The sequence below is a fragment of the Drosophila busckii genome, chromosome 3R (genome assembly GCF_011750605.1).
Source record: "Drosophila busckii strain San Diego stock center, stock number 13000-0081.31 chromosome 3R, ASM1175060v1, whole genome shotgun sequence".
NCBI lineage: Eukaryota > Metazoa > Arthropoda > Insecta > Diptera > Drosophilidae > Drosophila > Drosophila busckii.
Window position 1 is genome coordinate 8,685,086 of NC_046607.1, and position 10,598 is coordinate 8,695,683.

The window sequence follows — 10,598 nt, forward strand, 5'->3', positions numbered from 1 at the left end:
TTTGTCATTCGAGTGAATAAAATAATACAACAGCAGTAAGACAAAACATTTGTAATTAAGAAAGTTTTGTCTAAAAAGCACTTGAATGAAATTTTAATTTATTTCGAAATCGTGCTATTGTCATTGCCACAGTTGAGCGGCAACAACAGCAACAAGAGCGACAAGCAACAACAATAACTGTAGACAAGTTAGTATATAAAGAAGCATGAGGCCTGGTATACAAAACTTTTGTCAGCGCGAGAGCTGAAGGCAAACAGACAGTATGATAGACAAAGAAACAGACGTAATGAAAAGCAAGAAAAGCTATTAAATATTTAACCTTATCGCAAGTAGGTACTACTATGTGTATGCTACGAGTATTTTGATTGTCATTGGTTGAATTTTAAAAGCGAAAGCGAAAAAAAAAACGTAAAGAGAGAAAGAAATGCCTTAAGGACACGATGGTCACATTATGGCGGCGCATGAAACGCTTAAGCCATCAACACGATATGCGGTAATTAACCCGACTAAATGCGTTGCTATAGCCTAATTATGCAAGCAGGCAAACGGCAAACTCATCTAGTTAACAGTTTTCACAGTTGGCCAAAATGGTACGTGGAGCCTCAAGTTTGTTAATAGCACAATAACAACAACAACAAGGGTGGATGCGGCACAGGTGATTGTGTGTGTGTGTGTGAGTGTGAGAGTGTGTGTGTTGTCATTTTTATTTGCTGCGCGCATTATCGTGATTAAAATTTTGCAAATTTTAGGTGAAAGTCAGAGTTAACCGCCACGTTGCCATTAACAACTGTGCAACATTCTTATCAGTAACACCCTTAAAAACCCCCACACACACACGTACACATATACAGAAACGTTTGCAAGAGAAAGGCGCAGCAACAACAACAGCATCAATGTAAGAAAGAGAGTGAGCGCCATTTTTATAAAGAGAATATTTGAGTCACAACTTTTTGTGTGTGTGTGTCTGTCTGTGTGTGTGTGATTGTGTGTTGGTGTTGTAGTATATGTAGTAGAAGCCGACTTGCGACGTTCGTCGCAGCCGCAGCCGAAAATCGCCCATTATCCATTTTTATTTTATCATCAATTTTATTACGCACAAAGTAAAGAGGCGAAACCGAAGAACGAAAAGCTCACACTTGATGATGTAGCAAGGAAACAGGCAGCAGCAGCAGCAGCAGCTCATCAATGAAAACAACAACATACAGTCACACATACAGCAGTCATACATACACACACACACACAAACACACACGCTGGCTGCGCTAGTGAGAGACGCCAGGCCAAAGACACACAACACACGCCCTTTTTGATTTTTGTATTCACATTACACATTACACTTTACATTTTTTTATGCTTTCGTGCACTCTTGAATGTCTTTTGCTATTGTTGTTGTTGTTGATAGTGTTTTAATTGTCATTGTATGTGTGTGTGTGTTAATACGCACCTAGTGTCTAGGTCTAGGCTGCATTTGGTTTGGCTTGCGTTTTATTATCCTTGTTTATTGTTAGCTGTCGTCCTTGCACTTTGTTCGCTTAACTTAAATCCTTTGAAGCCGTTATAAAAAGAGGGATTAACTCTGCGCACTGTGGAATTTCTCATAGATTATATTATTGTATTATGCGTTTATAACAAGCGCATCTTGTTCGCTGTCTCGCGTTTTTGCAACTAAATCAGCATTAGTTTAAGTCGCACTTCACAGCTTCAATTGCTCGCACAATAAACTTAATTTACACACACACGTGTGTGTGTGTGTGCGAGTGTGTGTTCGAGTGTGTGTGTGTGCGTGTGTTTACTTTGATTGAATCAAGTGCCAAGCAAGTAAACACATTTAGATTTAGCACTCAACACCTTAACTAAGCAAAAGACAGCAACTAAACCTATTTATGTCCAATCGTGCAATCAACAAACGCCACAAATTGCCTTTTAAAAAATTGGTTCCATTTTGATTGATGCCCCCACAACGGCCTCGTTCCTCACCCATCCCCTGCCCATCATCAGCTGCACTTATTCAATTTACCTAGAATTTTTGCATACAATTTTTGTTTGTTTGGCATTTTTTTCATACGCATGGCTAATTATGGGGTAAGACAATGCGCCATTAGCAGAGACCTTCGTGCTGAAAGCTTAAGTAGGTCGCGCCCTCAGCTATAACTACAATTAACGCAGCTCACATGCTCAATCAAATTTAACTTTTTAATATTTATTTTTTCTTAATACATTTTCTTATTATTAACTGCTATTTGCAAACGAATTCCCTTATATTCCCTTTGTAGACACACGCTGCGTGTTTTTTTTTTCTTCCTTTTTTGGGAGCGGCCCAACGCAAAGAGTTTTTCTCTTTTATACGCGCGCTACAACAACAAAAACATTTGTGTCAATTTGCTTGTCAATTTTGTTTCAGCAATGCTTTTGGTAAATAATTTAAAATTGTTTGACTACCATGGAAAAAAATGTGATTTTGTTACAAATTTCTTGCAGCAAAAAATTACTTGCGACAGGGGGTAGGGGGATTGATTTTTCTGACTATGGTTTTGTTTGATTCTGTGAGGGTTGCGGTGTGGTGCGGAGCGGTGCGGTGCGCCGCCTTCTCAATACCGAAGTGAAACCGACAACAAAAACAACAAGAGTTCGCGCATATGTAACCAACAGTACAATTTTCAATTACAAAAATGTTGCCTTTGTTGTCTGTTTTATTATATTTTGGTTGCTGGATATGTATGGTTTTCACATGGAAAATGGCACACTGACCCACACACGTACACATACACACACAACACACACACACACACACACACAGCTACAGATACACATGCACGAGGCGCGGATTACATGGCAGCGAAAACAGAAACAGAAACAACAGCGGCAAGCATCAAATTTTCTGCTTTGACCATCTCCACTTTCCACTTTGCTATGCCTATTCACTTGTATTATTGTTGTTGCTGTTGCTGTTACTGCTGGTGTTGGTGTTGGTGTTGTTGTTGTTGCTGTTGTTGTTGTGGTTGTTCTTGTGTACCAGTAGCATTTACCGTGCCCGTTTGCCGCAATCGTACCGTTACTCTCGAGTTACAAATTCACACTGAGTATCCTGGCGCAAGCGAAAACTGTCGCCACTCTATTTGTACTCATCGTTGGATGCTGATGTTAGGTCTTTGTGCCTGGTCCAAGGACTCACCGGCACTCCCCGCTCTTTTGCGCGCTTAAGAGCTTCAGTTTTTGCAGCCACCGCTTTGAAGAGCGGAAGGCGCGCTGGCGATTAAGCACTTGAAAATAACCAGCGTTTCATTTAATGCGCTCATAATAAATACAAATTAAAACTAATGTTAATTAGCTTGCACAAGTGCACATAGTTTTAAAATTAGCAACATAGAAATTTTAAATTGTCCTGGGAAATATGTGACAAAGTACAATAACAGCATAATATTATAATTTTTCTTCAGTTGAAAAACTTTTTTTATTTATTTATTAATCATTCAAGCATTATTGTTTTTTATTTTATAAAAGTTCTTAATGCATATAATAACTTTTTAATATTTGTTTAAATTCATTACGCTATAATTTGTTTAAAACCCGATTGCCTATCGTTATCGTGCATTAACAGTGTAAATAACATTCGTGAGCACAGTGGTGCAAAATCCAAAAATGATAGCAATTGTTTTATTTTATATTTTTAGTAAGAGAAGAACCATTCAATACAATGCATTTAAATAACAATATCATTGTATTTTGTTGCTTTAATTTATAATTTTTGCGGTTTTGCTATCGATAGTGAAAATGTTATTCACGATAGTATGTTATTTCCGCATAATGTGTCGATACTTCGATAGTACCGTCGATATCTTCAGAAGCCCTTGTATTTAGCAGTGACGGTAAAATTACAATTTTGCTATTAAATATTAAAATCAACTAATAAAAACAAAGACAAGTGTTTAAATAATCAAGTAATACTGTTGTTTAGCCGCTGCCATTAAAATCAAATTTAATCCGCCTATACTTTAGAAACTAAACGACGTAGCACTTTCTTTTTATCTGCCTCTCTATCTGCGAGGAAAAATCAATAAATCGTATACAGATTCTTTGCTGTGGTTTTGCGCATATAGTACACATACTGAAATATTTGATTCGTTCTGACTAATCAATCACCTACGCCCATCAAAAAGAAAGAGGCGTTTATGAACAAAAGCGTGTAATAATAATTTAAAATTAACTCTTTTTTTTTGCCACTGCAGTGAATCATTTATGGTTGGCAGCTTTAAATAGTCAGACAACTGCCAGACTATGCATACATATGTATGGGTCTGTATTTTAATGAGTTTCTCTCTCTTTGTTATGTGACTTTGCAGCAAGTGTCCATTAAGTATTGATTGATAAGCCGCTACGATGGGCTCCCTATTTCGCAGCGAAGAAATGGCGCTCTGCCAGCTCTTCCTACAGAGCGAGGCGGCCTATGCATGTGTCTCCGAGCTGGGCGAACTCGGCTTGGTGCAGTTCCGGGATGTAAGTAAATGTGGAGTTAAAACTTAAACTTGATTATCATACGTTTGTGTTTACATATGTAGCTCAATCCGGATGTAAATGCATTTCAACGCAAATTTGTGAACGAAGTCAGACGTTGCGATGAAATGGAACGCAAATTGCGTTATTTGGAGAAAGAGATTAAAAAGGATGGCATACCCATGCTGGATACGGGAGAAAGTCCAGAGGCACCGCAGCCACGTGAAATGATTGACTTGGAGGCAAGCTTAGCTGAAGGCATTTTTAGTAAACGCTCAATTAAATAAATGTTTGTATTCCTAGGCCACTTTTGAGAAACTAGAAAATGAACTGCGTGAAGTCAACCAGAATGCAGAGGCACTGAAGCGCAATTTTCTGGAGCTTACAGAGCTGAAGCATATACTACGCAAGACTCAAGTCTTTTTCGACGAGGTATGCATGTGAATATTTGACATAATACTTTTTTAAGCAATGGTATAGCTGAAGCAACTGGAAGAGGCTGCGCCAAAAACAAAACATAATGTTTTTAATTAACACAAGGCATTCACTTGCTAACCAATAACCCAATCTGACAACACAAGTGTGGCAGCTTTTTTGGTTTTTGATTGCACAAATTTTCTAATCACTGGATACAGTTAATTTAATTAATATGGAACTATTGGCAACACAGAACAACATTTAACATGCAAATTTATTCCCAACAAAATTATATCCCGGTCATGTGCTTATGTATTAAGTATGTACATATATGTATAGTCTTCTCTCTAGCTTTTGTTCTTACTCTTTAGTTTATTCTAGCAGATTTTCTCTATTGCATATTATGATTACGTTATGATTTAAGTATGTATATATGTAAGATATTTTGTTGATAAGCTTTCGGTTATTTTATGATTTTGTTTTTACGTTTTATTTTCCATATCAATCAAATCAAACGCAATATACACAATACCAATCGTACCCTAAAACCCCGCAAAACCCTCACAATCAAAAACACAACCAAACAAACGACCCCACCACACCCCAATACACGACACTTTTATGTGCCCGATTGTGTTGCCAGTCTGTGCCAATGGTTTACAAATCTTCCGCGCACCACTCATCCCACAAATATCGACGCTATCTACAGATGGCCGACAATCAAAACGAGGATGAGCAGGCACAACTGTTGGGCGAGGAGGGCGTGCGCGCCAGTCAGCCGGGCCAAAATTTGAAGCTTGGGTAAATATTGCAAAAACCACTCAAAAGAAAATTAGTCGAACACTCAGCAGTCAAGTAAACGACCAAAAACAAAACCAAAAATATGGAAAACTAAACTCGCACAAATAATTAATACTATTTATGGAAAGTAAAAAGTACCTCAAATGTTTATGTAGCCTCAAAACAATCGAAACAGTACCAACCGACTCGCTCGCTCGCTCGCTCTCTATTGCTGTCCCATATTACATAGTTAGATTTAGCTCTCTATTTTGTAACTATAAATTGTCCTCTGTGTGTCTGTGGTTTGGTGTTTAGCAACAGCTATTAAGCTTATGTACACACATGCAAATATATACATATACATTCATACATGATCATTAGCTGTACTCTCAATCTTAAACTCAAACTGGTGATGGTTTTTTAATTTTGCCAATTCCTGCAACTCCTAAATCCCAAAATATAAAAACTGTTAAAAATTAATCAACAACTGGAGCTGGATAACAACACCCGACTAACAAACTAAACGCTGTGCCCAACTATATTCAAAACGAATCAAAACTTTTATACAAATTTTTAGCAGGAGGGCGGCTTGAACCACACAACCGAGTCGATGACTCGAGCCCTAATCACCGATGAAACGCGCACCACCGGTGCCTCCATGGGTCCCGTACAGCTTGGGTATGTACCACACATACACATAGATACTTGCGAGCAAGCAAAAGCCTTTTATTACGTTACTTAAACGAAACATAAAATTATTGCTTATTGCTGCCAAACTAACCACAGATGCGAAGCTTAAGACTCACCCACAACAGCTTAAACCACACACTTTGGATGCGGGTTATGTTATCTTTTTTTTTTGTGTTAAACTGAAGCAATAATTTTGTGTGGCAAATTGTTAAAACAAACTGATGTTAACTCTTTTGCCTCTCTTTCTTTACAATCAATTTATTGCTAATTGTTCAAACCAAAAATAGTTTTATGGAAAAATCCACTGAACGTGAGGATTATATGCCCTGGTTGGTATAATATAATTACAAAAATTAGTGAGCAGTCTCTCTCATATGAGATGCTGTGCGTCTGCCTCATCAACTGTATTTATGTCTATGTCATAGTTGTCATTAGCTTTGCTCGCCGCATACGCCCTGTTGTACAAAAATTGCAAAAAAAAAAAAAAACTATCTCTTTAGTCGCCTCTATCATTCCATGCTGCGCTCTCATTTGGTTTATATGCTTGAGAGTTTAGTTTTCCATTTTTGTCGTAACTAACTGAAATGTTCATAGCCATTGGCTGCTGCCATCCACTTAGACATCATAGTAATATTTTGGTTTCTCTAGCTTTGTGGCTGGCGTTATTTCGCGCGAGAAACTGCCGGCCTTTGAGCGTATGCTGTGGCGTGCCTGCCGTGGTAATGTGTTCCTGCGCCAGGCTATGATTGAGTCGCCGCTGGAGGATCCAACAAGTGTAAGTATTATGATAACAGCTCGGACGCTTTACTATATTAGACTTTCTTTTACTTTCGCAGGGCGATCAGGTGTACAAGTCTGTATTCATCATTTTCTTTCAAGGCGATCAGCTGAAGACGCGCGTCAAGAAGATCTGCGAGGGCTTCCGCGCCACGCTGTATCCTTGCCCCGAGGCGCCAGCAGATCGTCGCGAGATGGCCATGGGCGTCATGACACGCATCGAGGACTTGAACACGGTGCTGGGCCAGACGCAGGATCATCGTCATCGCGTGCTGGTAGCTGCTGCCAAGAACTTAAAGAATTGGTTCGTCAAGGTGCGCAAAATCAAGGCCATTTATCACACGTTGAATCTCTTCAATTTGGATGTAACACAAAAGTGTTTGATTGCCGAATGCTGGGTGCCGTTGCTGGATATTGAAACCATACAGCTAGCGCTGCGGCGTGGCACAGAGCGCTCGGGCTCGTCGGTGCCGCCGATTCTCAATCGTATGCAAACGTTTGAGAATCCGCCCACATATAATCGCACCAACAAGTTTACCAAGGCCTTTCAGGCTTTAATCGATGCCTACGGCGTGGCAAGCTATCGAGAGATGAATCCGGCACCCTATACCATTATAACGTTTCCCTTTCTGTTCGCTGTCATGTTTGGTGACATCGGCCATGGAGCTATAATGGCGCTCTTCGGTCTCTGGATGATACGTAAGGAGAAAGGCTTAGCTGCGCAGAAGACAGACAATGAGATTTGGAACATTTTCTTTGGTGGTCGCTACATCATCTTTCTCATGGGCGTCTTCTCCATGTATACGGGCTTCATCTACAATGATATCTTCTCCAAATCGCTCAACATATTTGGCTCACACTGGCACGTGTCCTATAATAAGTCAACTGTTTGGAACAACAAGCTGCTCCAGCTGAGTCCAAAAACCAGCGACTATGAGGGCACACCATATCCGTTTGGCATGGATCCGATTTGGCAGGTGGCGACGTCGAATAAGATTATATTCCAAAATGCCTACAAGATGAAGATTTCAATTATTTTCGGTGTTTGCCACATGTTATTTGGCGTCATTATGAGCTGGCACAATCACACCTATTTCCGCAACCGTCTGTCCCTCGTCTATGAGTTTATACCTCAGCTCGTCTTCTTGATTCTGCTCTTCTTCTACATGGTGCTGTTGATGTTTATCAAATGGAATCGCTATGCGGCCACCAATGAATGTAAATCATTTTTAACTCGCCCTTAACATTAATAATTCATATGTTTGTATTTTCTTAGTACGCTGGTCCGAGGCTTGTGCACCTTCTATTTTAATTACCTTTATTGATATGGTGCTCTTTAATGAACCCAAGAAGCCGCCTGTTGGATGTAAAACAGTCTATATGTTTTGGGGACAGCACTTTATACAAGTTGTCTTTGTGCTTGGCGCTCTTTGCTGCATTCCCGTCATGCTGTTGGGCAAACCTATGAAGATAATGCAGGCGCGCAAGCAAGCCAATGTAAGTTTATATTCAATTAACACTTATGCAAGCTAACCTTACCTCATGTATGCACCACTCACGATTCACGCTCATGTTATTCACATCCAAAATTGCAAAACTTATTTGACACTATTTTAAATTACATCAACAACCAAAGCATTAAACGTACATTAACAGAAATTCTTATAATTGCACTTCTGTTTATTTGTGCCGTGCCCTTGCTTAACAATTTATAACCGAACCTAAACCCAAACACTACTAACCAAATTACCACAACCAAATGCTAAAGGAAGAGGTTAGTTAGTCGTGTAACGTCATGGCGAACCCTTCGTCAAAAATAGTTTACTAATGTTATTTATTTAAAATTTAAACAGGTGCAGCCTATTACTGGTTCCTCTGACGCTGAAATAGGTGGCCCTGCTGGACACGGCAATGGCGGTGGTGGTCATCATGAGGAAGAGGAAATGTCCGAGATATTCATACATCAGGGTATTCATACCATTGAGTATGTGCTTGGCTCTGTTTCCCATACTGCGTCATATTTGCGCTTGTGGGCGCTTTCGCTGGCTCATGCGCGTAAGTAACAAAGCTTCTTGCTCTAAGGACAAGTAATGATTTAATTTTGTTTACTTGTAGAACTTGCCGATGTATTGTGGACCATGGTGTTGTCTATTGGTCTGCAGAAGGAGGGCTGGCTCGGTGGCATATTCTTGACTATTGTGTTTGCCTTTTGGGCAATTTTAACCGTGGGCATTTTAGTGTTGATGGAGGGTCTCTCTGCTTTTCTTCACACGCTACGCTTGCACTGGTTAGTAGTTTTGGACTCTGATCTGATTCTCATTTTAAATCGAATTTCTTTATTTAACAGGGTGGAGTTCCAGAGCAAGTTCTACTTGGGTCAGGGCTATGCATTCCAGCCCTTTGCCTTTGATGCTATTATTGAAAATGGCAGCGCTGCCAGCGGCGAGACCGATTAAGGAATATAATACCAATTTAAAGAGGAAACAACAACCAAAGCATTTCGAGAGTCTCATCGTTTATGCACTTAATATAACTAAACAAATGCATATATAAACTTATATTGAAATTAATGGAATTTACATTATATGCTTAGCAATCGTTCTATAAATGTTAAATAATCGTGAATTTATATATATATAGCTCTATAATATTGTAATCATGTTCAGCATAGTCGCTTACCATATTTACTGAAAAACAATAATAAAAAAAACGCTAAAGCGCCACTCAGGCGACAGCAAAAAAAGAAAAACAAATCTCTAAAACTTCATCAGATCATCAAGTGCTGTTATTAACTTTTGCATATTCGCTGGGTTCAACTCATAGGGCTTGAGAGCTTCAAATGCTAGTGTAGCTATATTAACACTGAGCTGATCTACTGTGCAGTAGTACATATAGTGTTCGGAAGCCAGTTGAAGCGCCAATTCCACCTGATGATTGTCCATTAGTTCATCATTAATGACAATTAGTCCAGCTTTTCCATTGTGCAATATATCCGTGCAGGTGCCAGCACCCGCATGTCCGATAATTAGATCAGCTGCTCTGATGTCTTCAATATTTGGTCGGAATGTATACTGCTCTACTTGTATCCCAAAATGATCCTCAATATATTTCAATTGTATTTCAGTCAACGGCAAAGAGTTTCCGTGCTGCACTATAAGTTTATGGCACTGGCGTGCTTGCAGCACGCTTAGCACAGCGTGGGAGGTTAGGGAATTGATAAGGGCATCGAATCTGGTTGTTCCCACAGTCACATAAACTACATTTAATTGCATTATTTTAATGTGAAATTTCACTACAATTAAAATCAGCTGTATAGTTGACTGCTCGATAGATGTGGAGGTCGGCCGAAATGAAATTTTGCTGCACTGCTCATACGAACCTGTTCGTTTTTCTCTTTCTTGCCTTTTGCTCACTCACAATATTTTCTGGCAACACCAATTGAC

The 10,598-nt window shown here is 39.4% G+C and overlaps 3 protein-coding genes across 17 annotated transcripts in view; 1 reads left to right on the forward strand and 2 right to left on the reverse strand.

Moving 5' to 3' along the window:
* The window catches only part of LOC108603686 (tolloid-like protein 2), a 44,750-nt gene extending 43,114 nt beyond the window's left edge, over positions 1 to 1,636 (reverse strand). For 2 of the 8 annotated variants that reach the window (XR_001915315.1, XR_001915316.1), the window contains exon 1: positions 1,445 to 1,634. The gene's annotated coding sequence lies outside the window, so the exon portion shown is untranslated. Of the gene's footprint in view, positions 1 to 1,444 lie in introns of all 8 variants that reach the window. The other 6 variants (XM_017992705.1, XM_017992704.1, XM_017992707.1 and 3 more) reach the window with 4 other exon arrangements.
* Positions 1,637 to 3,815: 2,179 nt separating this feature from the next.
* Positions 3,816 to 9,898, forward strand: LOC108603501 (V-type proton ATPase 116 kDa subunit a). 8 transcript variants are annotated; one of them, XM_017992368.1, is made up of 13 exons: positions 3,816 to 3,866; positions 4,341 to 4,494; positions 4,557 to 4,733; positions 4,795 to 4,923; positions 6,266 to 6,366; positions 6,666 to 6,707; positions 7,027 to 7,153; positions 7,215 to 8,373; positions 8,432 to 8,652; positions 8,924 to 8,929; positions 9,009 to 9,210; positions 9,271 to 9,442; positions 9,503 to 9,898. In XM_017992368.1, exons 2-13 carry the CDS (start codon positions 4,378 to 4,380, stop codon positions 9,609 to 9,611), a joined length of 2,562 nt encoding a protein of 853 aa, XP_017847857.1. In that variant the 5' UTR covers positions 3,816 to 3,866; positions 4,341 to 4,377; the 3' UTR covers positions 9,612 to 9,898. The 8 variants fall into 8 exon arrangements, with proteins under 8 accessions (XP_017847857.1, XP_017847855.1, XP_017847862.1 ...); XM_017992366.1 differs by lacking the exons at positions 6,266 to 6,366; positions 6,666 to 6,707 and adding an exon at positions 5,552 to 5,709; XM_017992373.1 differs by lacking the exons at positions 6,266 to 6,366; positions 6,666 to 6,707 and adding an exon at positions 5,618 to 5,709.
* On the reverse strand, positions 9,897 to 10,442 carry LOC108603505 (UDP-N-acetylglucosamine transferase subunit ALG13 homolog). Its single transcript, XM_017992378.1, has one exon. The coding sequence runs from the start codon at positions 10,425 to 10,427 to the stop codon at positions 9,912 to 9,914; it is 516 nt and encodes a 171-aa protein (XP_017847867.1). The 5' UTR covers positions 10,428 to 10,442; the 3' UTR covers positions 9,897 to 9,911.
* Between the last annotated feature and the right edge of the window lie 156 nt (positions 10,443 to 10,598).